Genomic DNA, 27,661 nt, shown 5'->3' on the forward strand with positions numbered 1-27,661 from the left:
AGTAATACAATAATAGTAGGAAACTTTAATACCCCACTACATCAATGGATACATCATCCAGACAGAAAATCAATAAGGAAACACTAGCCTTAAATGACAGATGAATCAGAGGAACTTAAGAGATATATATAGAACATTCCCTCTGAAAGCAATAGAATATATTCTTCTCAAATATATATGGAACATTTTCTAGAACAGATCATACTTTAGGCCATGAAACAAGTCTTAATGAATTTAAAAGGATTGAAATTGTATCAAGCATATTTTTCTGACCACAGTGGTATGAAACTAGAAATTAATTACACGAAGGAAACTGGAACATTCACAAATGTAGAGATTAAACAACATGCTACTGAGCAACCAGTGGGTGAAAAAAGAAGTCAAAAAAGAAATTAAAAATTACCTTGAGACAAAACAAAATGGAAATATAACATACCAAAATTTGTGGGATGCAACAAAAGCAGTTCTAAGAGAGGAGTTCATAGAGATAAGTGCCCATCTCAAGAAACAATCAGAGGCTCGAATAAACAACCTAACTTTACACCTTAATGAACTAGCAAAAGAAGAACAAATGAAGTCCAAAGTTAGTAGAAGGAAGGAAATAAAATTTAGAGCAGGGCTTCCCTGGTGGCGCAGTGTTTGAGAGTCCGCCTGCCGATGCAGGGGATGCAGGTTCGTGACCCGGTCCGGGAAGATCCCACATGCCATGGAGAGGCTGGGCCCATGAGCCATGGCTGCTGAGCCTGCGCGTCCGGAGCCTGTGCTCCACAACGGGAGAGGCCACAACAGTGAGAGGCCCGCGTACTGCCAAAAAAAAAAAAAAAAAAAATTAGAGCATAAATAAATGAAATAGAGACTAAAAATACAATGGAGAAGATCAATGTAACTGCTTTTCTGAAGAGAGAAACAAATTGACAAGCCTATAGCTAGCTAGACTCACCGAGAAAAAAAGAGAGGACTCAAATAAACAATAAAAAATGAAAGAGGGCATGGTACAACTGATACCACAGAAATAAAAAAGATCATAATTATTAGAAAATTTATTGTATGCCAAATCTATAAACTATACAAAATGTATCTTAGAGTTATAATGTATTACATAATTTCCCATTTATGATACATTTAGAAAATAATAACATTTGTTTTAACTTCCAGACTACACAAAATTCATAATGGCAAGAGATTTTAGTGGCAAGGCCATGACAGCTGGGATAAAATAAATTGATAACCTACAAAAGAAGGCAAATAATCACTATACTTCCTTTATTGTTTCAGTACATGCACCAGCATTTGATTAAACCAGCATAAGCCTTGATGTGCAAATACAACTTCAGATGACCATGGCCATGAATGTGATCAGCTTTTTTTAATAAACATGGATGTATTTTTCCTTTTGAGGAGTTGATGAGTACATTTCTGTTCTTATTGTACTACGTGATCCTGAAACTTTAATGGGCAGTAAATAAAGATGGCTTTCCACCTGTGGTTGAGTCTTGTATATAAGTTTCATTACTAGAGCAGGTGCACAAAATACTGCCTGCACAGTTTGAAGATCAAAAGTCATTTTTGCTCTAAGGCTTATTGAATAGTTGATTTTGTGAAATGATCAGAAGTGCAGTGTTACTAAGGCAACCAGATGTTGCTCTCAAGGTTTTTCTTTTGGTGTGTAAGACCAAGAGAGTATATTTACGGGCTGTAGGACAGTATATTAGAAGGAGTACCACTTTGGAGCCTGAATGACTTGGGATTGAATCCTGTCCACCTCTTACTTGCTTTGAAAATGTTGCTTAATAACACTGAGTCAACAGCTTGTTGTGAAGAAGGAATACTTAGTACCAGGAACTGGTACATAGTAGATACTTAGCAAATGCATGTTTCCTCTACTTTTTTATCCATGGTCATGTGTTGAAGGAGAGGTAGAGGGTAATCCTTTCAGATTGAGTTGAGTTTCATACGTGGTTTGATTAAAACCAAACACATATTCATTTTGTGAAATAATTCCTTAGAATTTTCAATTGATTACATGTTTTAGGTTATAAAAACCTTGAGTTGTTATATTCCACTCCTAGTAAATATTAATAATTTAATGACAGTCATTTCTTCAAAAGATCACTCAGTGATTTAAGTATTTCATTCAAATCTGTGTCTTTTGTTCCCAATCTTATTTGACAAGACTTTTTTTAGATATAGTGTGCTAGTTTTTGAAATTTAATTTTTCTCATTCTCATTTTTCTCATTTTACTTTTGGCCCAATGAGATAAAATGAGAAAAGTTTTGAGAATACAGTTCCCAAATCTCTTTCCAAGTTATGTATTACTCATTACAATATTTCTGAAGGTCTTATGTTTTTTTTTTTGTTTTTTTTTTTTTTTTTGCGTTACGTGGGCCTCTCACTGTTGTGGTCTCTCCCATTGCAGAGCACAGGCTCCGGACGCGCAGGCTCAGCGGCCATGGCTCACGGGCCCAGCTGCTCCGCGGCATGTGGGATCTTCCCGGACCGGGGCACGAACCCGCGTCCCCTGCACTGGCAGGCGGACTCCCAACCACTGCGCCACCAGGGAAGCCCAGGTCTCACGTTTTGAGAATCCTTACTGTCATCTGTGGCAGCTTTATAAAGAGCAAATTTTACTTTATTTATGCCTGTACCCTAGGAGTTAGACAGCTGTTCTGAATAATCCTGTAAGTAAATCTTGTCCCACCTGGTCAAAACCCACCCATGGCTTCCTCTTCCCCTCAAGATAACACTGAAGCTCTAACCACGGGCCGCAAGGCTTCCCATGATGTGTAGAGCTCTCCCTACCCCGCTACCCCTCCCTATAGTGGCTCCTACACTCTCCCCTTGTTCATGTCTGTTCCAAGGTCTTTGCACCAGGCTACATATACCTGGAATGTTCTAGATATTCACATTTCTCTTTCCTTCACATCATTTAGGCTCTCTCTCATAAATCACTTTAAAATAGAAAGGCCTGGGGACTTCCCTGATTGGTGCAGTGGTTAAGAATCTGCCTGCCAATGCAGGGGACACGGGTTCAAGCCCTGGTCTGGGAAGATCCCACATGCCGTGGAGCGGCTAGGCCTGTGAGCCACAACTACTGAGCCTGCGCGTCTGGAGCCTGTGCTCTGCAGCGGGAGAGGCCGGGACAGTGAGAGGCCCGCGCACCACGATGAAGAGTGGCCCCTGCTCGCTGCAACTGGAGAAAGCCCTCACACACAAATGAAGACCCAACACAGCCAAAAAAATTAAATAAATAAATTAATTAAATAAAAAAAAATAGAAAGGCCTCTTCTGACATCTCTGTGTAAAAAGCATCCCTTCATTCCACCTCTGTCTTCTTTCTTTTCTTAGCACTTCTATCGTCACTTGACATGTTATCATTATACCTCCATTTATTCCCCCACTAGAATATGAGTTCCTTGAGCACCATACATAGAACAGCACACAATAGGAGCTAAAAATACGTTGAATTAATGAATATTCTACCACAAGGAAAGTCTAAGGCATCAACTCATCTGTTTCTAGAACCTGTGAATTCTCTGCCCCAGTTGCCCAGTGGACCTTGCCAAGCAGGGCGAAGAGTCAGTTTGCAGAGAAGGAGCTAGATAAGCTAAATCGTTAAGAACTGTTATATTATTCACTAATGTTCTACTACACTTTTTCCTTTACAAACAAAAGCATTTAAAAAAATTTACCTAGTGACCTGATTAGTTTTAGCTTGATGTTACCCACTAGTTAATGATGAATCAGAAATATTTGGAGAAAAGTCACAAGTTTTGGGATGACTTAGTGTTTATTTGCCTATTTTCTCATCCACACTGTGATGCTTCGTTAGTCTGATTTACTGCTTTTTTCTTCATAGAGCTTATGACCCCCTCTCTTGGAGAGAGTTTGAGATTCAACCACTGCTTATAAACACATAGCTGTGATGAATATTCTGTATCAGGCCACCCAATCAGACCATCCTAACCATGCCCTCTGTCCAAGACTAAACTCTGGATGACATTATTTGAAATAATAGTTAATACTTTTCTTTCATTTAGACTCAATGATTGTAATTTTCTGAATCTTTTAATTCCCTTTTCTTAGCAGATGTGGTTAGCAGCCTAATTACTTAGCAACTACAATTACTTTCTCAGTTCTTTAATACCCTTGCTAATACCTTCACCCACTTCAGAGTTGAAATTCCCTCAGTTTTATAACATAGCAGCTCAATTTCAATGTTCCTGAACCTAAGGAGGAGTATGATCTGAGGTCTATTTGGGGAATAATTTTCCAGTTTAGTTTTGTATTATTACCTTCCATATCAAGTTAATTTCCCGAAAAGTGTAGGCTTTATGAAATGATTGCTTTGTAGGTATACTTTTAGAGAAAATCAAAATAATTTAAGATGAAATGTTAACTTACTTGACTCTATAGTCAAAAACTTTGGTATTGTTTTTTTTCTACTACCCCTACTCTCCAATCTCACTGTATGGAAGTGTCCATTTTGAGTGGTCTACTGTGTTAACCCAGAGATTACTAGTGAATTTCCCTTTATTTTGTTTCCAGTGTGACATTACTCATGTGCCCGTTCTGAAGACACACCACACCAATAAAAAATAATTGAATCAAAATATGTTCATAATTTTTTAAAAGAAGGAATATTTTTCCCTTAGTAATAACCTCAAAGAAGCAAGATTTAATATTTATGGTTTTGAATTTTTGTCTATGTCAATATGAGAATTAAAGAATATTTCTTCATCCTTTCTAATCCAATATTGAGCATATTGGATTAATTGACAGGTTTGTTTTTGTAATTTTACTCCATCTGATACAATCTCATCTAATCTGTAGGAACTTGAAGTTGACATTTATTTGTATGCCTTAAATCTGAAATTAACAGGTAATATCAGGGTAATAATGGTATTATATACTCATAGAATTCTAATGTGTTTATTAATCTCTACCAAGCATTAGTCATAGAGAAATTCATTCAGAAAGTTTACATTATTGTCCACTGTCTCAAGGATAAATTTATTAGACTGAATTTGTGAAAGAGCCATAAAGGCAGATAAAGGTAGCCCATCAGCTTCACTGAGCAGATTTTTCCGGTTAACGTGGATGAGCAAGGAAATTGACAAAAGGATTGACCCAGCTTCGGAATGTTTTCCTGGAGGATGTAATGGAAGGTCAGGCACACTAAATATAAAAATATGGGTACTTTGGAGTCTGAAATTTCATGACTTATTTGAATTGAAAGTACCAGGTACTAGTTGAAGTAACAGCAATAGAATCATTCCTTAACCTTTGATAAATATAAAAGAAATGAGAAAGCTGTACTGCATATGTCTGTGTGGAGAATGTCTAGTTTGAGTTTTGATTAGCACTCTGATATTTATTATTAACTTTCTGATAATTTATTAATTGTCAAAAGTATAGTTTAATGACTTGTGAATAACAGGAAAAAAAAACTTAACGGCCCACACTTTGGTGCGAGCAAAAGCAACTCATCTATGACAACCTTAGCAATTAATACACCTTTGAAAAAACTCCTAATGAGCATTTCTATATTTCAGGGTGCAGTTGGTCTTAAAGGTGAATTGGGTGCTCCTGGAATTCCTGGGGAAAAGGTATGTGGATCAGACCCTTGATTAAGCTTTGTAGCTATTTTACCAGGTTGTATCAGAGAGGAAGGGAAAATACACGGAACAAGTCTGGTATTTCGGGGGGCGGGGGGCAGTCAGCGAACTCTGACCCTGCAGGAGGGCTGCCAAAAATTCCTGCTGCATGATTTAGTAAATCAGGTTTTACTGGAGCACAGCCATGCTCATGGGTCTTCATAATGGCTAAGGCTGCTTTTGTGCTACACAGCAGTGTCTAGTAATTGTGGCAGAGATTCTAAGACATTTACTGTCTGGTCCTTTGCAGAAAACACTTGCTTCAGAACATTAGTCATTATTCTAAGAGACCCAAAGTTTCTTAATTTCACTATTTTATGGTTGGTATAGTATCTTTCTTGTGGGGGAGGGTTACTTATTGATATGTTTATCTTTTCTCTCTTTCTTTTTAAATTGAAGTCTAGGTGATTTACAAGGTTGTGTTAGTTTCAGGTGTACAGCAAAGTGATTCAGCTATACATATATATATATATATATATATAAATCTATTCTTTCTCAGATTCTTTTCCCTTGTAGTTTATTACAAGATATTGAATATAGTTCCCTGTGTTACACGGTAGGCCCTTGTTGTTTACCTATTTTATTTATAGTAGTGTGTATCTGTTAATCCCAAGCTCCTAATTTATCACTCCCCCATTTTCCCCTTTGGTAACCGTAAGTCTGGTTTCTATGTCTGTGACTCTGTTTCTGTTTTTGTAGATAAGTTCATTTGTATCATTTTTTAAGATTCCACAAATAAGCGACCACATGATATAGGATCTTTTAATATGTATTTCACTGCCGACATAAATAAACATTTAAAAATAAAGTATTGCATGAAATATGATAAATAAAAATACAAGAAATATATTTCAATCCATCAATAAAATGATTTTCACATTGTCTTCTCTAATACTGTAAAGATGATTCTAAATAATGAATCCACTCACAAGAGGTTAGCATACTTATTCAGGAAACTTAAAAAAATTGTTATATTTGTAAATTAGACAGCAATTATCTTGTCTTATTTTTCACTTAGATTGTTGAATTATTAGAGTTTTACATATTGATGCTAAGAAAATTCTCTTCTTCACTAAAATAAATTTAGCATAAATTTTCGTAGCTGTTCTAGCTGCACTAATTATCAAGTGAGTCCATTTTGCCTCACTATCTAGAGGTCATGACCCCTGTGGTTATGAAGCTATCATTGTCATGAGGGGAACTGAAGCTGAAGTGGTAGGAGGTTCAGAACTTATTTTCTGAGTCCTTCTTAAACGTGTCTCTGATATCTGACTGCTTCACTGATGTTGCTCTGTTTCTTTTAGAAATTATTCAGCCTGATATGCAAATTCTTTGCTCCTGTAAATGGTAGACTCAGTAAAACCCAGCAAACTTTGTAAACAATGATACCTTGCTGCAAGCTAATGATTATTTGGGCTGCTGTCCTCTTGCTTAATCTTTCTGATGACATTAAACGAAGACACTTCAATAAGTAAAAGTTCCTTCAGACACTTGTTTAAAGGTCTGAATCCTTCAAAATGCCATTTCCCCAAGAGAATACTACTTAATCACCTAACTCTTGAAGAGACTGCCCCGTCCAAATTTACTTTATATACCCATTTCACCAATCTCTTCCTAAAATATATTGTTCAGATTGTCTAGATTTCAGATCATTGGGATTTTAAAAATTACTTGAATATGGGAACTCTTTCTTTTTTTTCTTTGCCAAGTACAGAATCATTGGAGAACTTGGACTATAAAATAGATTATTAGACTTCTTTTTTTTTTTTTTCGTATATCTTAGAGCTGAGTTATGCTACTTTTTTAAAAAATCAAATCATACATATGATTATAGAAACAGTAAAATGCCAGGCAAAATAGAAAAGACAAATTGAGAAAAGATAATTACAACGTACATACAAGAGAGGGATTACTTATACCACCATATGAACAAATCTTTTTTTCCTTTTTTATACAGGAGGTTCTTATTACTCATCCATTTTATACACATCAGTGTATACGTGTCAATTCCAATCGCCCAGTTCATCACAGCACCACCACCACCCACTGCCGCTTTCCCCCTTTGGTGTCCATACATTTGTTCTCTACATCTGTGTCTCAATTTCTGCCCTGAAAACCAGTTCATCTGTACCATTTTTCTAGGTTCCACATATATGCGTTAACATACGATATTTGTTTCTCTCTTTCTGACTTACTTCATTCTGTATGACAGTCTCTTCTAGATCCATCCACGTCTCTACAAATGACCCAATTTCGTTCCTTTTTATGGCTGAGTAATATTCCGTTTTAAAAATAATTTTATTATACACGTACCATGTTTTCTTTATCCATTCATCTGTCGATGGGCATTTAGGTTGCTTCCATGACCTGGCTATTGTAAATAGTGCTGCAATGAACACTGTGGTACATGACTCTTTTTGAATTATGGTTTTCTCTGGGTATATGCCCAGTAGTGGGATTGCTGGATCGTATGGTAATTCTATTTTTAGTATTTTAAGGAACCTCCATACTGTTCTCCATGGTGGCTGTATCAATTTACATTCCCACCAGCAGAGTAAGAGGGTTCCCTTTTCTCCACACCCTCTCCAGCATTTGTTGTTTGCAGATTTTCTTATGATGCCCATTCTAACTGGTGTGAGGTGATACCTCATTGTAGTTTTGATTTGCGTTTCTCTAATAATTAGTGATGTTGAGCAGCTTTTCATGTGCCTCTTGGCCATCTGTATGTCTTCTTTGGAGAAATGTCTGTTTAGGTCTTCTGCCCATTTTTGGATTGGGTTGTTTGTTTTTTTAATGTTGAACTGCATGAGCTGTTTATATATTTTGGAGATTAATCCTTTGTCTGTTGGTTCATTTGCAAATATTTTCTCTGAGGGTTTTCTTTTCATCTTGTTTATGGTTTCCTTTGCTTTGCAAAAGCTTGGAAGTTTCATTAGGTCCCATTTGTTTATTTTTGTTTTTATTTCCATTTCTCTAGGAGGTGGATCAAAAAAGATCTTGCTGTGATTTATGCCAAAGAGTATTCTTCCTATGTTTTCCTCTAAGAGTTTTATAGTGTCCGGTCTTATATTTAGATCTTTAATCCATTTTGAGTTTATTTTTGTGTATGGTGTTAGGGAGTGTTCTAATTTCATTCTTTTACATGTAGCTGTCCAGTTTTCACAGCACCACTTATTGAAGAGACTGTCTTTCTCCATTGTATATCCTTGCCTCCTTTGTCATAGATTAGTTGACCATAGGTGCGTGGGTTTACCTCTGGGCTTTCTATCTTGTTCCATTGATCTATATTTCTGTTTTTGTGCCAGTACCATATTGTCTTGATTACTTGTAAAATAGTTTGAAGTCAGGGAGTCTGATTCATCCAGCTCTGTTTTTTTCCCTCAAGACTGCTTTGGCTATTCGGGGTCTTTTTGTCTCCATACAAATTTTAAGATTTTTTGTTCTAGTTCCGTAAAAAATGCTATTGGTAATTTGATAGGGATTGCATTGAATCTGTAGATTGCTTTGGGTAGTAGAATCATTTTCACAATATTGATTCTTCCAATCCAAGAACATGGTATATCTCTCCATCTGTTGGTATCTTCTTTAATTTCTTTCATCAGTGTCTTATAGTTTTCTGTATACAGGTCTTTTGTCTCCCCGGGTAGGTTTATTCGTAGGTATGTTATTCTTTTTGTTGCACTGGTAAATGGGACTGTTTACTTAATTTCTCTTTCAGATATTTCATCATTAGTGTATAGGAATGCAAGAGATTTCTGTGCATTACTTTTGTATCCTGCTACTTTACCAAATTCACTGATGAGCTCTAGTAGTTTTCTGGTGGCATCTTTAGGATTCTCTATGTATAGTATTGTGTCATCTGCAAACAGTGACAGTTTTACTTCTTTTCCAATTTGTAGTCTTTTTATTTCTTTTTCTTCTCTGATTGCCGTGGCTAGGACGCACAAAACTATGTTGAATAATAGTGGTGAGAGTGGACATCCTTGTCTTGTACCTGATCTTAGAGGAAATGCTTTCAGTTTTTCACCATTAAAAATTATGTTTGCTGTGGGTTTGTCGTATATGGCCTTTATTATGTTGAGGTAGGTCCCCTCTATGCCCACTTTCTGGAGAGTTTTTATCATAAATGGGTGTTGAATTTTGTCAAAAGCTTTTTCTACATCTATTGAGATGATCATATGGTTTTTATTCTTCAATTTGTTAATATGGTATATCACATTGATTGATTTGTGTATACTGAAGAATCCTTGCATCCCTGGGATAAATCCCACTTGATCATGGTGTATGATCCTTTTAATGTGCTCTTGGATTCTGTTTGCTTGTATTTTGTTGAGGATTTTTGCATCTATATTCATGAGTGGTATTGGTCTGTAATTTTCTTTTTTTGTTGTATCTTGGTTTGGTTTTGGTATCAGTGTGATGGTGGCCTCACAGAATGAATTTGGGAGTGTTCCTTCCTCTGCAATTTTTTGGAAGAGTTTGAGAAGGATGGGTGTTACTCTTCTCTAAATGTTTGATAGAATTCACCTGTGAAGCCGTCGGGTCCTGGACTTTTGTGTGTTGGAAGATTTTTAATCACAGTTTCAATTTCATTACTTGTGATTGGTCTGTTCATATTTTCTATTTCTTCCTGATTCAGTCTTGGAAGGTTATACCTTTCTAAGAACTTGTCCATTTCTTCCAGGTTGCCTATTTTTTTGGCATAGAGTTGCTTGTAGTAGTCTCTTAGGATGCTTTGTATTTCTGTGGGGTCTTTGTAACTTCTTTATCATTTCTAATTCTATTGATTTGAGTCCTCTCCCTCTTTTTCTTGATGAGTCTGGCTAATGGTTTATCAATTTTGTTTCTCTTCTCAAAGAGTCAGCTTTTAGTTTTATTGATCTTTGCTATTGTTTTGTTTGTTTCTATTTCATTTATTTCTGCTCGGATCTATATAATTTCTTTCCTTCTGCTAACTTTGGGTTTTGTTTGTTCTTCTTTCTCTGGTTCCTTTAGGTGTAAGGTTAGAGTGTTTATTTGAGATTTTTCTTGTTTCTTGAGGTAGGATTGTATAGCTATAAACTTCCCTCTTAGAACTGCTTTTGCTGCATCCCGTAGGTTTTGGATCATCGTGTTTTCATTGTCATTTGTCTCTAGGTGTTTTCTGATTTCCTCTTTGATTTCTTCAGTGATCTCGTGGTTATTTAGTAATATACTGTTTTGCCTCCATGTGTTTGTGTTTTTTACGTTTTTTTCCCTGTAATTGATTTCTGACCTCATAGTGTTGTGGTCAGAAAAGATGCTTGATATGATTTCGATTTTTTTAAATTTACTGTGGCTTGATTTATGACCCAAGATGTGATCTATCCTGGAGAATGTTCTGTACACACCTGAGAAGAAAGTGTAATCTACTGTTTTTGGATGGAATGTCCTATAAATATCAATTAAATCTATCCGGCCTTTTGTGTCATTTAAAGCTTTTGTTTACTTATTTATTTTCATTTTGGATGATCTGTCCATTGGTGCAAGTGAGGTGTTAAAGTCCCCCACTATTATTGTGTTACTGTTGATTTCCTCTTTTATAGCTATTAGCAGTTGCCTTATGTATTGAGGTGCTCTGATGTTGTGTGCATATATATTTATAATTGTCATATCTTCTTCTTGGATTGATCCCTTGATCATTATATAGTGTCCTTCCTTGTCTCTTGTAACATTATTTATTTTAAAGTCTATTTTATCTGATATGAGTATTGCTACTCCAGCTTTCTCTTGATTTCCATTTGCATGGAGTATCTTTTTCCATCCCCTCACTTTCAGTCTGTATGTGTCCCTAGGTCTGAAGTGGGTCTCTTGTAGACAGCATATATATGGGTCCTGTTTTTGTATCCATTCAGCAAGCCTGTGTCTTTTGGTTGGAGCATTTAATACATTCACATTTAGGTAATTATTGATATGTATGTTCCTATGACCATTTTCTTAATTGTTTTGGGTTTGTTTTTGTAGGTCCTTTTCTTCTCTTGTGTTTCCCACTTAGCGAAGTTCCTTTAGCATTTGTTGTAGAGCTGGTTTGGTGGTGCTGAATTCTCTTAGCTTTTGCTTGCCTGTAAAGCTTTTGATTCCTCCATCGAATCTGAATGAGATCCTTGCTGGGTAGAGTAATCTTGGTTGTAGTTTCTTCCGTTTCATCACTTTAAGTATATCATGCCACTCCCTTCTGGCTTGTAGAGTTTCTGCTGTGAAATCAGCTGTTACCCTTATGGGAGTTCCCTTCTATGTTATTTGTCATTTTTCCCTTGCTGCTTTCAATAACTTTTGTTTGTCTTTAATTTTTGCCAGTTTGATTACTATGTGTCTCAGCGTGTTTCTCCTTGAGTTCATCCTGCCTGGGACTCTCTGTGCTTCCTGGACTGGGTGGCTATTTCCTTTCCCATGTTAGGGAAGTCTTCTACTATAATCCCTTCAAATACTTTCTTGGGTCCTTTCTCTCTCTCTTCTCCTTCTGGAACCCCTATAATGTGAATGTTGTTGCGTTTAATGTTGTCCCAGAGGTGTCTTAGACTGTCTTCAGTTCTTCTCCTTCTTTTTTCTCTCTTCTGTTCTGCAGCAGTGAATTCCACCATTCTGTCTTCCAGGTCACTTATCTATTCTTCTGCCTTAGTTATTCTCCTATTGATTCCTTCTAGTGTCGTTTTCCTTTCAGTTATTTTATTGTTCATCTCTGTTTGTTTGTTCTTTAATTCTTCTAGGTCTTTGTTAAACATTTCTTGCATCTTCTCGCTCTTTGCCTCCATTCTTTTTTCAAGGTCCTGGATCATCTTCACTATCATTATTCTGAATTCTTTTTCTGGAAGGTTGCCTATCTCCACTTCATTTAGTTGTTTTTTGGGGGGTTTATCTTGTTCCTTCATCTGGTACATAGCCCTCTGCCTTTTCATCTTGTCTGTCTTTCTGTGAATGTCGTTTTTGTTCCACAGGCTGCAGGACTGTAGTTCTTCTTGCTTCTGCTGTCTGCGCTCTGGTCTAGACTTCTTTATTGTGGGGTGTAAAATAAGATTTAATTGGGTTTACACAATGAATAAAGGGAAAGTGGATAAAATTCTCCTGTTATATTTTAAAACAGAATTTACTGAGATTGGTATAAAATACTGTTAATTGGGGCTTCCCTGGTGGGGAAGTGGTTAAGAATGCACCTGCCAATGCAGGAGACATAGGTTCGAGCCCTGGTCCGGGAAATTGCTCCCACATGCCGCGGAGCAACTAAGCCCGTGTTCCACAACTACTGAGCCTGTGTGCCACAACTACTGAAGCCAGGGCACCTAGAGCCCCTGTGCTGCAATAAGAGAAGCCACCGTAATGAGAAGGTGAAGCACCACAATGAAGAGTAGCCCCCGCTCGCTGCAACTAGAGAAAGCTTGTGTGCAGCAATGAAGACCCAATGCAGCCAAAAAATAAATAAATACATAAAATGAGTCTAAAAATAAATACTGTTAATTGAATTTGGTGCAATGAGGTGACATCTCTTGGATCCTATTTGTGGAAACCAGGCCTAAGGTGCTACTGACTGGCTGTGGAGAAGGCTCTTAGCTCTGAAAAGGAGTTCTCCGCAGGTGGGACTCAGTACAGGAGCTAGAGAGTAATCAAGAGGCTCAGCTGCTGCAGACGTTGATCAAATCAATCTTCATCAAGGACCGTGAGAGTAAGAAAGCAGCAGGTGGGAAGTTAAACATGCAAGCCAAGGAATTCTCCAGAAAAAAATAGAGTTTCTTAGAAAAGCAAGGGCATTTTGGGCTGAGTGAAGGAGCTGGAGCAAGATGTGGTGTTCCAGGCAAACACAACTCAGAATTAAAGATGCTGTTGCTTTTCCTAGAAGCCCAGATCTGTAGAAAGAATTTCATGAGATGATTCATCCAACACTCCACTTAAAGTAAAACTGCAGTAGATATAAGGGAATATACTAGCTAGCAGTGAATCACTTGGATGTAGTAATTCTGGGAATGGAAACCCTCAGCCCTTTGGGCCCATTTGGTCAAACTGGTGACAAGAGTGAGTCTCACAAGATCTGTGTGAAGACACTGTCTCCAGGGAACTTAAAAGCTGAAGTGTTCATCGACAGATCAGTGGATAAAGAAGATGTGGCACATATATTCAATGGACTATTACTCAGCCATAAAAAGAAATGAAATTGAGTTATTTATAGTGAGGTGGATGGACCTAGAGTCTGTCATACAGAGTGAAGTAAGTCAGAAAAAGAAAAACAAATACCATATGCTAACACATATATATGGAATGTAAAAAAAAAATGGTTCTGATGAAACTAGGGGCAGGACAGGAATAAAGACACAGATGTAGAGAATGGACTTGAGGACATGGGTAGGGGTAAGGGTAAGCTGGGACAAAGTGAGAGTGTCATGGACATATAAATACACTACCAAATGTAAAATAGATAGCTAGTGGGAAGCAGCTGCATAGCATAGGGAGATCAGCTCGGTGCTTTGTGACCACCTAGAGGGGTGGGATAGGGAGGGTGGGAGGGAGACTCAAGAGGGAGGGGATATGGGGATATATGTATACGTATAGCTGATTCACTTTGTTATACAGCAGAAACTAACACACCATTGTAAAGCAATTATACTCCAATAAAGATGTTAAAAAAAAAAAAGCTAACGTGGTGAAGGAGAGGCCATATCCATGGTACTCTAAAACCAATGCACACTGTCCTGGCAAACTCTCTCTCATGTTTCCCCAAGCAGTCTCCACAAGTTTAATTTACTTGAGTCGCTCTCAGAGAGCCTCACAGACAATCAGAGAATTTGTTCAGCCTCCTGTGGTGCTAACCATGGTATCAGGCTGCACTTAGCTCTTGGGTCCTGGTTTCAGGCATCTTCAGGGACCTTCCCAACATCTGTAGGATCACCAAGTCTTTGACCGTATCCTCTCTTCAAGGGCACAGTCACTGGTGGTGCCAGGTCTACTTCTAACTTGTCACTTCATTTAGCTGTTAAAGGTATATAACACTCATCAGTGAAGAAATGTCACCTCAAGAGCATTTTTCTCACTTCTGTAATCCACAGGTTACCATTTATTTAAAATATCTCTAATGAATATACACAAAATGAAAATAACAAGAAAGCTACTATGTATCTATTGGCATGCTTTATAAGTTTTAAATATTTGACTCCAATGAAGATACATCAATTTTTTTTATTTTTTAAATTTCATAAATTTTAAATTATAGTTGTAAAGATGGGCACTTATGTTTGGGGTATAGTACTTCCATTATTTTATGATGAAAATAACTTGATTGATTTTTCTAAGTGTCCAAAGAAAAATTACTCTTAAAATGTTATGTATCCTCAGAGCCGTGTCTCCCAGAGTATGCAGACAGCATCCCCGAGCTGGGCCTGGATTCTGCTGCTCAACAGTTGTGATTCTTTGGGGTTCTTTTCTTAGAATTAGAAGTGCTTAAGAGCTCTGTTAAAAGACAAAATAAAAAAAGGTGAATTTGCTCACTTGGAGAAGAACATATGCAAAGTGCCATAGAACCTATATCTCAGGTAAAATATTCTCAAAGGGAAGGTTTTTTTTTAGGTTTAATATTTAAACTAGAAAACCGATTTATATGCATGGAGGGAAGCCTATTCTGAGCAGAGTAGAGTAGAATTTGTATATTAACTGCACTTTATACTTACATACAATGTGATACAGTAATAAATTAAGTGATTTGCATATAAATCCCATTATCCTAAAATAAACCTACACTTCGAAGTTTGTCGAGGTGATAGCAGTAAATATTTTTAAGTCAAGGCCCTGAACAAAGTATTAGCTTCTTGAGGTGGCATTTTTCTTCTGAGGCCCAGGAGACTTTATGTAATATGGAATCATGGAGACTTTGAAGATGAAGAACTATAGCAGTTAATTATGCTCTTTTGTAATTATAATACGCATCACCTTGTACAGACTTGCATAGGCCTTCTAACCTGATAGATACATAGCCTTACTGCCAACACACCACAGAAAAATAACTGTCCCCTTTGCGTTTACTCAGCACAGCTAGGATTTTGCCTAAGCTATTTGGTAAGTTTTCTGTTCTGGGTTCAAATAAGAAAATCTACTCTATGTAGCAAGGGTTCTTAGATATTAGTCACTGGTGACTTCCGGTCAGCTTGGTTGGACAGAAGCCACTGTCAGTCAAAACAAGTAAATTGGATGGTTAAGTTTCCAAGAACACTGAGTGGCTTAATGCATGAGATCACACAAGGGCATACACACATATGTCATACACACATACGCACGCACGCACACACACACACACACACACACACACACACACACACAGGCGCTCACAACTCACATCCTCCTGATGCGCAGTGGGAAAATGAGATTGGGCCCCTAGAGCAAATCCTGCCCACTGCCCTACCTCCAGACTTCACACTCAAAGCATGCTTGCATTTGCTGCTTGAATATTGCAAATAAAAAATGGCCTCACTCCCTATTTCACTTGTGTATGTCATGTATCAGATATGTTTTTTGAGAAGTAGGGATAGTTTTTTAAAATAGGAATAATTATCTTCCAATAATCTTAACCCTAATGTGATAGTAAAAAATTAAATAAAATGAGCCTAATTTATGCTAAAACCAATTTTCAATCTGCTGAATTACCTAGAATTTGTCCTAAAGTGTTTATTTTAGTGGGAAAACTTTTGATAAATTTATTTCACTTTTCGTGGGGTAGGTGTGCAGTAAGTGATAGCCCTCATTGTTCTGTCATTCAATTATTAAATACCCAGAGTTATAAACATCTTGGGTTTGAATCCCAGCTCAGATCCTTACTCTGTGTAATTTGGGACATGTCTCTTACAGTTTCTAAGTTTTCTTTTTATGAAATGGGAATTATATTGTACCTACTTCTAGTTTTGTCTTAAAGATTAGATGAAATAATTCATGAGATTGCCAGCTCAGTGCCTGATAAATAAATATTTGGAAAACAGTAGATATAATTTTAAAAGAAAACAGTTTAATGATTCTCTTATTCTAAACTCTGGCTTACTAAGAGACTAAACTAGAACTCATTTGAGGGAATTTATATTATTTATTCAAAATATATTGAATGGAAACGTTAAAATAAAAGTCACATATCTTAGAAAACTTTGACTTCTTAAGACAAACTGGATATTAGGAATCTAATGAATTTTCAACCTAACCAAAAAATATGAGTACAAACTTTTACAATAATAATAACAGTGGCCATTTACTTTATAATTATTATGTGCTAAATACTATCAAGAAACTTCTTTACATTATTTCATTCATTCCCCACGGTATCTCTATGAGGTATGATTCTTTTTTTAATTTTTGAAGTATTTATTGGAAAAATTTTGCCACATGACAATTACTCCATAACAGTGGGACACACACCTATTTCCACATGACTTCTTCAACAACACACATTATTGAGTTTTTCCATTTTCTATTTAATAGATGAAACATTATACCACATTATTATTTTACTTTCCATGTTTAAAAGTATGAGAGATTATAAGTCATTTATATATGAATTTTTTTCTCTGAAATGCCCTTGCCCTTTCTTTACATTGGATTGTTGTTGTTTTTCTTATTGATTTACAAGATCTCTTTACATATATTAACCCATTGTCAGATGGGTTCAGATGCTATTCTTTTTTTTTTTTTACATCTTTATTGGAGTATAATTGCTTTACAATGGTGTGTTAGTTTCTGCTTTATAGCAAAGTGAATCAGTTATACATATACATATGTTCCCATATCTCTTCCCTCTTGCGTCTCCCTCCCTCCCACCCTCCCTATCCCACCCCTCCAGGCGGTCACAAAGCACCGAGCTGATCTCCCTGTGCTATGCGGCTGCTTCCCACTAGCTATCTACCTTACGTTTGGTAGTGTATATATATCCATGCCTCTCTCTCGCTTTGTCACAGCTTACCCTTCCCCCTCCCCACATCCTCAAGTCCATTCTCTAGTAGGTCTGTGTCTTTATTCCTGTCTTACCCCTAGGTTCTTCATGACATTTTTTTTTCTTAAATTCCATATATATGTGTTAGCATACGGTATTTGTCTTTCTCTTTCTGACTTACTTCACTCTGTATGACAGACTCTAGGTCTATCCACCTCATTACAAATAGCTCAATTTCGTTTCTTTTTATGGCTGAGTAATTCCATTGTATATATGTGTCACATCTTCTTTATCCAGTCATCCGATGATGGACACTTAGGTTGCTTCCATCTTCTGGCTTTTGTAAATAGAGCTGCAATGAACATTTTGGTACATGACTCTTTTTGAATTATGGTTTCCTCAGGGTATATGCCCAGTAGTGGGATTGCTGGGTCCTATGGTAGTTCTGTTTGTAGTTCTTTAAGGAATCTCCATACTGTTCTCCACAGTGGCTGTACCAATTCACATTCCCACCAGCAGTGCAAGAGTGTTCCCTTTTCTCCACACCCTCTCCAGCATTTATTGTTTCTAGATTTTTTGATGATGGCCATTCTGACTGGTGTGAGATGATATCTCATTGTAGTTTTGATTTGCATTTCTATGAAGTACGATTTATCATCACTGTTTCACAGATGGAGAAACTTCCCCAAAGTTTCATCGCTAACTACTAGTGAAGTCAGGATTTGAATCTCTACCCACGTGAATCCATGGCTCTGGCACCTTTACCGTATTACCTCGTCTGAAGCGTCCCTCGAGTGCTCACATTTCCTTTGCAGACAGTTCTGAATTAGATCTTAAATTCATTTATCTGCAGGCAAGAGAGGGAACTGCACAGGGGACTTCCTTCCTTCCTGCTCCAGGGAGGGCTGTGTCCCTTGTCTTGAAATCTATGGACCCTTTTAATGTCTGCCTATCCTTAGAGATAATTCTCCCAGCCTCAGAAAATTGTGTCCATCTCTTGAAAATCATCATCATATGTTTTTCACCAAATGAAAGGATTGTGTCTAGCTTTACTTTCTGAAATAAGTATTATGAAAACAATGCAGTTTTATTTTGTCTGGTTTCCTAATTCCAAATTATATTTAAAATATGTTTCCAAACTTCCCAAACTTGACTCTCTGGAGATCCTGTCTGACCTCCAGGCAGGCCCATCATGGCCACACTGTCCAGATAAACCTTACCTCAGTGTCTAATCTAGAAACTTCTCTATTTATGCTCTTCTCCAAATATGCTTTTGATATTATATATATATGTGTGTAAATTTTATATTCATTTGATCAAATATATCTATAAATTGTATATTTACGTGATCAAAAATACAAGTGTTTCATCTAGTACCGTGATGTTCTTTTTTTAAAAAAATCAAACTTCTAGAGGTAAAAAGCCACATGCATTAAGGCGCTTAAGAAGTGTGTCTGATAGTGTGGTGAGAGAGTTGCCAAGTTGCATGTCTTAAAAATAGCTGGGCTAACTGTCCTCATTAAGAGCTGCTTTGTGTACCGGGTCTTTGCACCGTCAACTCTGAAGCCCCAGCTCTTTGCAGGAGGGTGAGAGCAAACTGGACAGATCCATTGTTCCCTAACTGTCTTTATATTTCTTTCCTGTTGGAAAATGAAATGACTGTGATCTTTGAATCTCGGTTTTCCCTTAAAAAGACATTTTATGAGAAGACTGCAGCTTCAGGAAATAAAGGCAGACGCTGTTACAGTTTATGAAAGCGCAGACAAGGCCGGTAGCTGTTGTGAATTATAATGAACTCTGCAACAGCCCTGGTCCAGATGTAGCATTAATGCCTCAGCTACTCCGAAACTTACAGGCATTTGTTGAGAAAGCTGAAGAATTTTTTTTTTGTCATTTGGCTTTCTCCCTGCATTATCTAGTTTCATCCAGTTTGCCAGTGAAATTCAGAATTAAGATGAATTTCAGAGTTCTTCCCAAGATCAAAAAAGTTAAAATATCTATTAGTATGTGACAATTTATTGTCCAAATTGCAACACTAAATGAGGAGAAAAAAAAGTACAACACAGCTTTCTTCTAAAAATGGGATATTTCCTTTCTGTGAAATTGTCAAGGTTTATAAAACAAGTATGAGCTCCATGTTAGGAGAAGATACCTCTTAAACAGAGAGTCACACACATACTCCTGTATTTCAGAAAATCCTGCAGTGAATAAAGGTATAGTCAAATCTGGACATAGGATTGAACTTTTTATTATAACCAGTTTCTATTCATGGTTAAAATGGCCACAAAGAAAACAGTTTTGTCAGCCTGCTTCTTGACCTCACTTACTACAGTTACAAGAATGATACTTGAATTATCAGTGAAAAATGACTGCCTTTACCTGGAGTAAGTCTCATTTAATTGTCTTATCTGTGGGCAGTATATTGATACAAGATAGCACTAAAATAAGCAGAAACCCGAGAAGGACAGAAGTAACAGAAGGATAGGAAAAAGAAAAAGAGGCTTGCTCACTCTGCAGTTGAGTTTATTTCTTAATGGTTTCTTATTCCCTCCTAAAGCCTTCCACTCGCACCCCAAGTGGAGCAGTTGGCAGAGAACGCAACAGATGGATGACAGGCTCAACACATGCCGTGGCTCTGGCACCCCGGCACTCGACTTTTATTTGCTAAACGGTTAGCCAGGTTTTAAGAAGCTAGTCTGCTAATGTTCCTATTTGGTTTAATGCACTGTGAGACTCAAGCACACAAATATTAAAGTATTGCCGTCAAAAAGATCACGCAGTCTCTGTTTCTCTGCATAGTTTAGTGACTAATTATTTTAATCTTTTCAAAAAAATTTTTATTGCAGTAGAGTTGATTTACAATGTTGTGTTAATTTCTGCTATACAGCAGAGTGATTTTATTATACACATATATACATTCTTTTTCATATTCTTTTCCATTATGGTTTATCACAGGATATTGAGTATAGTTCCCTGTGCTGTACAGTAGGACCTTGTTGTTTACCCATCCTATATACAATAGTTTGCATCTGCTAATCCCAGACTCCCAATCATTCCCTCCCTCCTCCTCCCTCCCCCTTGGCAACCACAAGTCTGTTTTCTATGTCTGTGGATCTATGTCTGTTTTGTATATAAATTCATTTGTATCATATTTTTAGATTCCACATATAAGTGATATTATATGATATTTATCTTTCTCTTTCTGACTTACTTCACTTAGTATGATATTCTCTAGATCCATCCATGTTGCTGCAAATGGCATTATTTCATTCTCTTTTATGGCTGAGTAATATTCCTGTGTGTGTGTGTGTGTGTGTGTGTGTGTGTGTACACACACACACATACCGCATCTTCTTTATCCATTCATCTGTTGATGGACGTCTAGGTTGCTTCCATGCCTTGGCGCTATTGTGAATAGTGCTGCTATGAAAATATGGGTGCGTGTATCTTTTCTTATTATAGTTTTGTCCTAATTATTTTATTTCTGGTGTAGATTACTGAGATACTCAATAGGGAATTTAGAGGTGTAATTGTTAGTTTATATAGACGTCTACAAGTTCAGATAATAGAATTTTCTTAATGTGGCTGTGTCTAAAGGAGCTTTTTGCAGCCTAGTCAGGGTTGTCATAGCCTGTGGACGGTCATGCACGAGCTTGTTGGGTAAGAGAAGAAGATTCGAGAGGATGACCACAGTCAGCATCTTTCTTTCCTCCCACCGTCACTGCATTTTCACAGATCACTGACTTCACAGCTCAAGAAAAATTGCATCTATTTCATGAATTCTCCTTGGCCACCAGGTAGACTTAGCAGCCCTGCACTCTGCTCGTGTAGCGCTTTGTCTGTGTGTCTTGGTCCCCACTGTGACCTCCTGGAGAACAAGGGCCGGGGATCCCTCTCACACCTTTCACCCCAGCACCTGGCCCAGCGCGTGGCACCTCCTTGGTTCTGCATAATGTTTGTTGAGCTGTTCAGAGCTCAAGTCAATAGAGAAGAGAAACAGAGGATGACTGTTAGAAAACCATGCCGAGGGAGGATTGGAAAGGCCCCCAAAGCCGCGAGGCTTCGGTCCAAATCTCCTGTACTATCTGCAGACGCGCACTTCAGGGAATAGGAGGGCCAGAGACTCTCCCATGTCTGGTGAAGCTGACAGGGGTGCTTCGGGGGTGAAACAGAAATAGAGGGAAGAGTGTGCAGCCCCAGAACTGGCTTCCCATCTCCCTTGGAGACAACATGCTCTCCCTCCTCTCTCCAGCATAAATCTCTAGGTGATTTTGCTGCCTTGTCCTCCGTACTAGGTTTGCAAATCTCCTGACTTTCTTACAACGTTGCTAAGGCGTGTTCTTCCTTCAGACCTTCACAGCCATTTATCTCAGGTCTAAAGATAAGTAACCGATGCCTTCAACGCATTGAAGCTCCAGTAGAAGTAATTGATACAGAGTAGAACTCTAAATTACTCAGCATGAGGACTACTTCGGACCAGAAATAGTTTGCAGTTACCGGTGTCTCACTGTCTCCAAGTAGGAGCTTACTGATGACACTGTCCTTCTCTTTATATCTTCAATTATCTCCTGTTAGAATACTTGATTCAGATGTCAGTTACTCCACTCTAGATAGTTCAGTGGATGATCTACACTAAATGTCTTCTGTTTCCCTGGTACTGTTGTGAAGCTTCAAGTTTGCCTAAAGACTGCCTTCCAGCTAGTCTCACAAGAAAGTGAAAAGCCCACACGCTCATGCTTAACAGATCCATTTGAAGAAAACCTTACTGATTTTGAAAATCACTGATTTTGAAAACCTTACTGAAAACGACACTAGATTTTGTCGTGTGGTCTTACAACATTGGCCAAGGCTCAATTCCCTAACTTTGCTGTAAGTGGAAAGAAACGTTTACGTCCCCAAACCATTTCAAAATTACTTGTTTTTTATTTGAATAACTCAGCGTAATTTGCACTCCAGTAATTTGAAAGAGGATTGTAAAGATATCCTCTTTGAAAGGAAAACTTAATGGTTTTAGTTGACTACAAGTTCAATGTATGCACAAGCAATTTAGCTTTAAAAAAAGCAAGTTGTAGTAATGCCGGTATTGTATAGTATCCAGAACAAGGTGTGTGTGTGTATGTGTGTGTATGCCAGTACTCATCTCTGTGTGGTTGAGACCATATCTGGAGTGATGTGCTGAATTCTCAGTGCCACATTTTAAAGGACAGTGTGTGCCCATGGAACAGTTACTATAATATTAAGGGACTCCAAACTATCATTTGAAAAATGATTGGATTACTGAATAGGCTTAATGGTGACACAAAGGGATGTCATGTATAAGTCCCATATGATATTTGTCCTGTGTGAAATAAGACCAATGGGCAGAAATTTGGGAAAGGTTAATTTGGGTTCAGAAGGCATTGTTTCAATATCCATACATCAAATTGTTTTGTTTTGCTCTCCACAATGCAAATTAAACAGCAAACTAGCCTGACTTTAAGAAGCTTTCAATAGGGTCAGTGCCTTAGCAGATTCTTTGGTGGAGCTGGTGGATACAAATGTATAAATTTACACCTGTCCCCGTATTTAAGAATACCCACCCTGCTTGTTTTCTAGGTGTGTGCCCTTGCACGTACTTGTGTGCACACAGATACACTCAGGTTAATAGTTTTTGAGAAAGTAGATGTTGGGTTCAGCTGCTGCTAACTCCCCACATTTATATTACTATGATTAAAACATGTATTGACCATGTATTACTGATGGTGGGCTGGCTTTCTCATCTTTGAAATGACCATAAGAATAAGTAATAATAGGGTCTCATTCATTTTTGTTTAAGAATGTTTTAAATTTGCCTTATTCTGAGCATTCATGTGATAATATATCCCCATGTGTTAGCTGCATGAAGGATCCAACAAATACAAAGAATTCAAAAAGTTTGAAGTTTTAAACCCTATGAAGTACATAGTTTTTTTACTTAACAATTTATTTCTTGGAATGAAGTCCCAGAATATAGAAGGAAAAAATACTCTTCCCTGAAATAAAAGGACTCTGATTGGACGAGATATCAGAAAAAATATAGGAGGTATATGTTTTATTTCCTGAAATATTTAGTTGAGTGGCAGGAATTTAGAACCATATAAAAATTAAATCCCGAAAGATTATGGCCTGAGTACAGCATGCCTATTGTCGGAATTGTAGAGGTCAAGTTAGTGATACACAAAATCATAACCAGATTTACTTCTGGCTGCTTCCTTTACTGGTTTTCATGCTAGGATTCTGGCATTCCACTTCAGATATTTGTTCCAGCTATTTCACTCAAAACTCAATTTAAGTAAATTTACTCTTAATGAATATGAATTAATTAGTGGGAAAATATTGATATACTTCCAAGCGTACAGTAAATTCAAACAGAAGATTGTGTTCCTGGGAAACTTGCTCTAAGTAAAATGATAGGTCAAATTACATTTTTAAATATGGAAACAGTGTTATAAATGGGATCTCAGACTTTTTTTTTTAACATCTTAATTGGAGTATAATTGCTTTACAATGGTGTGTTAGTTTCTGCTTTATAACACAGTGAATCAGCTATGCATATACATATATCCCCACATCTCCCCTTTCTTGCATCTCCCTCCCACTCTCCCTATCCCACCCCTCTAGGTGGTCACAAAGCACTGAGCTGATCTCCCTGTGCTATGTGGCTGCTTCCCACCAGCTATCTAGTCTACATTTGGTAGTGTGTATATGTCCATGCCACTCTCTCACTTCGTCCCAGCTTACCCTTCCCCCTCCCCGTGTCCTCAAGTCCATTCTCTACATCTGCAGGATCTCAGACTTTTTATTTTATTTTATTTTATTTTATTTATTTATTTATTTATTTTGCGGTACGCGGGCCTCTCACCGCTGTGGCCTCTCCCATTGCGGAGCACAGGCTCCAGAGGCGCAGGCTCAGCGGCCATGGCCCACGGGCCCAGCCGCTCCGCGTCATGCAGGATCCTCCCGGACCGGGGCACGGACCCGTGTCCCCTGCATCGGCAGGTGGACTCCCAACCACTGTGCCACCAGGGAAGCCCCAGGATCTCAGACTTTTTAATCAAAGTCTGAATGCCTAACTTTTAAAAGAAAAAAATCGCCAAAACATAGTATATAACTTTCTATTTTCCAGGCTTGGGTCTAGTTATAAGGGAATTTTCATTTACCTGCTTAATCTGCCTTTCTTTGCTTGGTCTCCTTGGTACTAGGTTTGCAAACTACAGCCCTAGGGAGTGTGATTCTTTATTAAATGTCTTTCAGACAGCATGTATTTCCTGCATAAGAAAAGACATTGATTCCAATGTCAAAGAAATCAGGAAAACTAATAATTTATCTTGTATGCCTAGCTGTGCTTACTTCCGGGAAATGAGCAGTGATAAAAAGGAGGTAAAATGAATCCTTTGATCAGCTTTTCAGAAAGCCACCAGCTGCTTCTAAATCACACTTAAGTTTTTTTCCAAAAGCTTTCCAAAGAGGTTACTTTGAATTCTGGAAAGGGCTTTTCAGGTTACTCTGTGAAGTTGAAGACGCGCTCTGTATCACACTACTGCCATGGCGTCGACGCTATCAGCAGCAGTGTTAGATGTTGCCCTGCTTTATATTACACGTATTCATACAGTGCCCATCTGGAGCTTCGATCTGTAATGCGAAAGGGACGCAGGCCCTTTGATGGAAAAACCTGTAATGGAAAGTATATGCCGGAGAAACAAATTTTGAAAGTTATAGTAGATACAGGAAACATTGATTATAATTTTCTTTCAATAATGGGCTAAAGTATTGATGGGAAACCAAAAAAGAGGCTTCTTATTTCCTCCTGTGCTGAGACTGGGAGCACCGAGGGATACCGAGAGTTTAGAAAAAACAGCTAATGTCTGCTCATCCAGTAATTTTAGGCAGGCATTTATTTGTTGGATAGAATTCAATTTGACCCCAAGCTGCATGGGCACCAGAGCTTTGAAACTGTGATTCAGAGTAAAGAAGGGCTCATTCTGTTGACATAAATTAGGTTTTAGATAAAGTCCTGACAGGAGAAACATAGTCTGTTAATCTGTTAAACAAAATTTTGCTCTTTAAGACTAGATTCTTCTTTAGTTGTTATGGTACTTAGTAGTTTGTTTTTTTTTTTTTTTTTTTTTTTGAGATATAGTCAGAAACGAATATGCTAAGTCATCCTTCGGACTGGAAAAATGACAAATGATTTTACATGATTATGAGTTTCTATGTCAGACATCCCTGGTAACTTTGAGAAAATCTGTGAGAAGAAAATAAATTGGTTTCTGAATACCAAAGTTACAGACTTTAAGCTTCAGAAGTTTCCCAGTATCTCAGAATCTTTCATATGTTGTTGTGTCACGTGAAGCCAACTCATTCCCTGGAAGAGTAATCAGTGGTGTCCATTGGGTTATCCATGGAGCTTAGAATTATGTTTACAAACAAATTTTGGGTCAGGAAAGAGCAGAGACCGATTAACACTGGCCATAGGAAAACATTTTAATTGCAACAATCGTAAAACCAGTGTCCATTAAAGAGAGAAACATTCTTCCTGTCAAGGAAGAATGGTACCCAGTTGACAGTGCATCTGGGTGTGACCCTAACCTGACATGTGCCAGAGGTGGCCCTTTAGGTGCCAGTCTTTGGAGCACATGACACATAGGAGTGAGCTGTGAGCAAAGAAAAAGGGAAGGAGCTACTGACATTGCTTTCCTTTTTCCAAAAAGTATTTTTGGCAGTGTAGACTGTGTCAATGTACCTTACTGGATTACAAACCATATATTGTTATTGTGTGTAACTTGTAATATGGTGTAAAACATTATATTGGACGAACCAGTGAAAATAATTCTGCTCCTCATGGACAAGTGGACATACTTCTGTGATGAGTAACAGCGCAGTTTCCATAGAATGTTCCCTGGTGTCAAAAACTTAATGTGCTTTGACTTTCACTTTATTAAGTGAAATGGGAAGTTTCTAATATATTTGTGGGATGCCTCAGGTCTAGAACTATAGCAACTTTTTAAATGATAGAAATATATTTATTACATAGATAAGTACACTGTATTTTACTGATGCCTCAACACTTGGCCACAAAGTTTTGCCTTTAGTGTTTGGTATATTCTGTGATGATAGCAGTTACACTGTGCAGCACAGATAATTTAATCTAGTCAAAGAAAAGCCTTAGTCTTTAAAATATGTTGTGTATATAGCAGTACACTGCTGGCAAAAATGACTAAGCCTTTCCAAAAATGTATTAATTGATGAAACGATAACGATCTCTTTAGGCTTAAACAGAACATATTATTGCTATTTTAAAATTTGAAGATATGATTTTTTCTTCATATATTTGAATTTTATTTTTAAAACTCTAAGAAGTGGTATCTAACTTCATTTTAGATAACACTTTAAAAACAAGCTGTTGTTTCATAAATGTTTGCTAGAAATAAAGCGGGTCAGTAGAATTGTTAGTTTATTTTGAGCTTTCTAAACCTGGAAATTTGGGAGCCCAAGTCACATCCTTGAAGCAGCAGAATTCCTGAGGCTCCACTGGGAATGTGCACATCCTCCCAGGAGTATCTTGTTCTAGCTTGTGTGCCATTTGCAAACCAGACTTTTCAAAGAGATGGCCCATGAATTCCAGCAATGGAAACTGATAGGCATCTGCTGAAAACCTTTGTACCCAACACAGGAACCAGATGGATGGAAAGAACTCAAAATTGTCCCAAGTAACTGTTTCAAGTAGAACGGCATTGGGCACGTCTTCAAAACTGATCTAAAGGCAATCAACGGGAATGAGAAAGAAAGTAGATATGCTTTATATATATAAAAATATTTTATATAAATAAAAAAAATATATATATATAGTTTTTAGATAAGAGGTCACTTACAAGCCAGAATGAAATCTTTTCCATGAGACAGTGCAGGTGGGTGATTAGGTGTGCAGAGATGAAGTAGGTGAACTTGAATTCCAGGTCTATATTCCGATTGTGTAATCATCTGTAAGAAGATGGTCATAATAGTTGTATCTACCTGATAGATTTGTTGTGAGAACAGTGCCTGGCTCATAGACAGCCTGTGTCACATTTTAATATTACGCCC

The 27,661-nt window shown here is 37.6% G+C and overlaps 1 protein-coding gene across 1 annotated transcript in view; it reads left to right on the forward strand.

Annotated features, from left to right (window-relative positions):
- Window positions 1-27,661, forward strand: part of COL19A1 (collagen type XIX alpha 1 chain) — a 363,495-nt gene that overhangs the window by 69,281 nt on the left and 266,553 nt on the right. Inside the window, exon 10 of the mRNA XM_079939273.1 lies at window positions 5,554-5,607. Within this exon, the coding sequence (XP_079795399.1) occupies window positions 5,554-5,607 (54 nt within the window). The remainder of the gene's footprint in view (window positions 1-5,553; window positions 5,608-27,661) is intronic.

This window comes from Stenella coeruleoalba, assembly GCF_951394435.1.
Source record: "Stenella coeruleoalba genome assembly, chromosome: 12".
Taxonomy (NCBI): domain Eukaryota; kingdom Metazoa; phylum Chordata; class Mammalia; order Artiodactyla; family Delphinidae; genus Stenella; species Stenella coeruleoalba.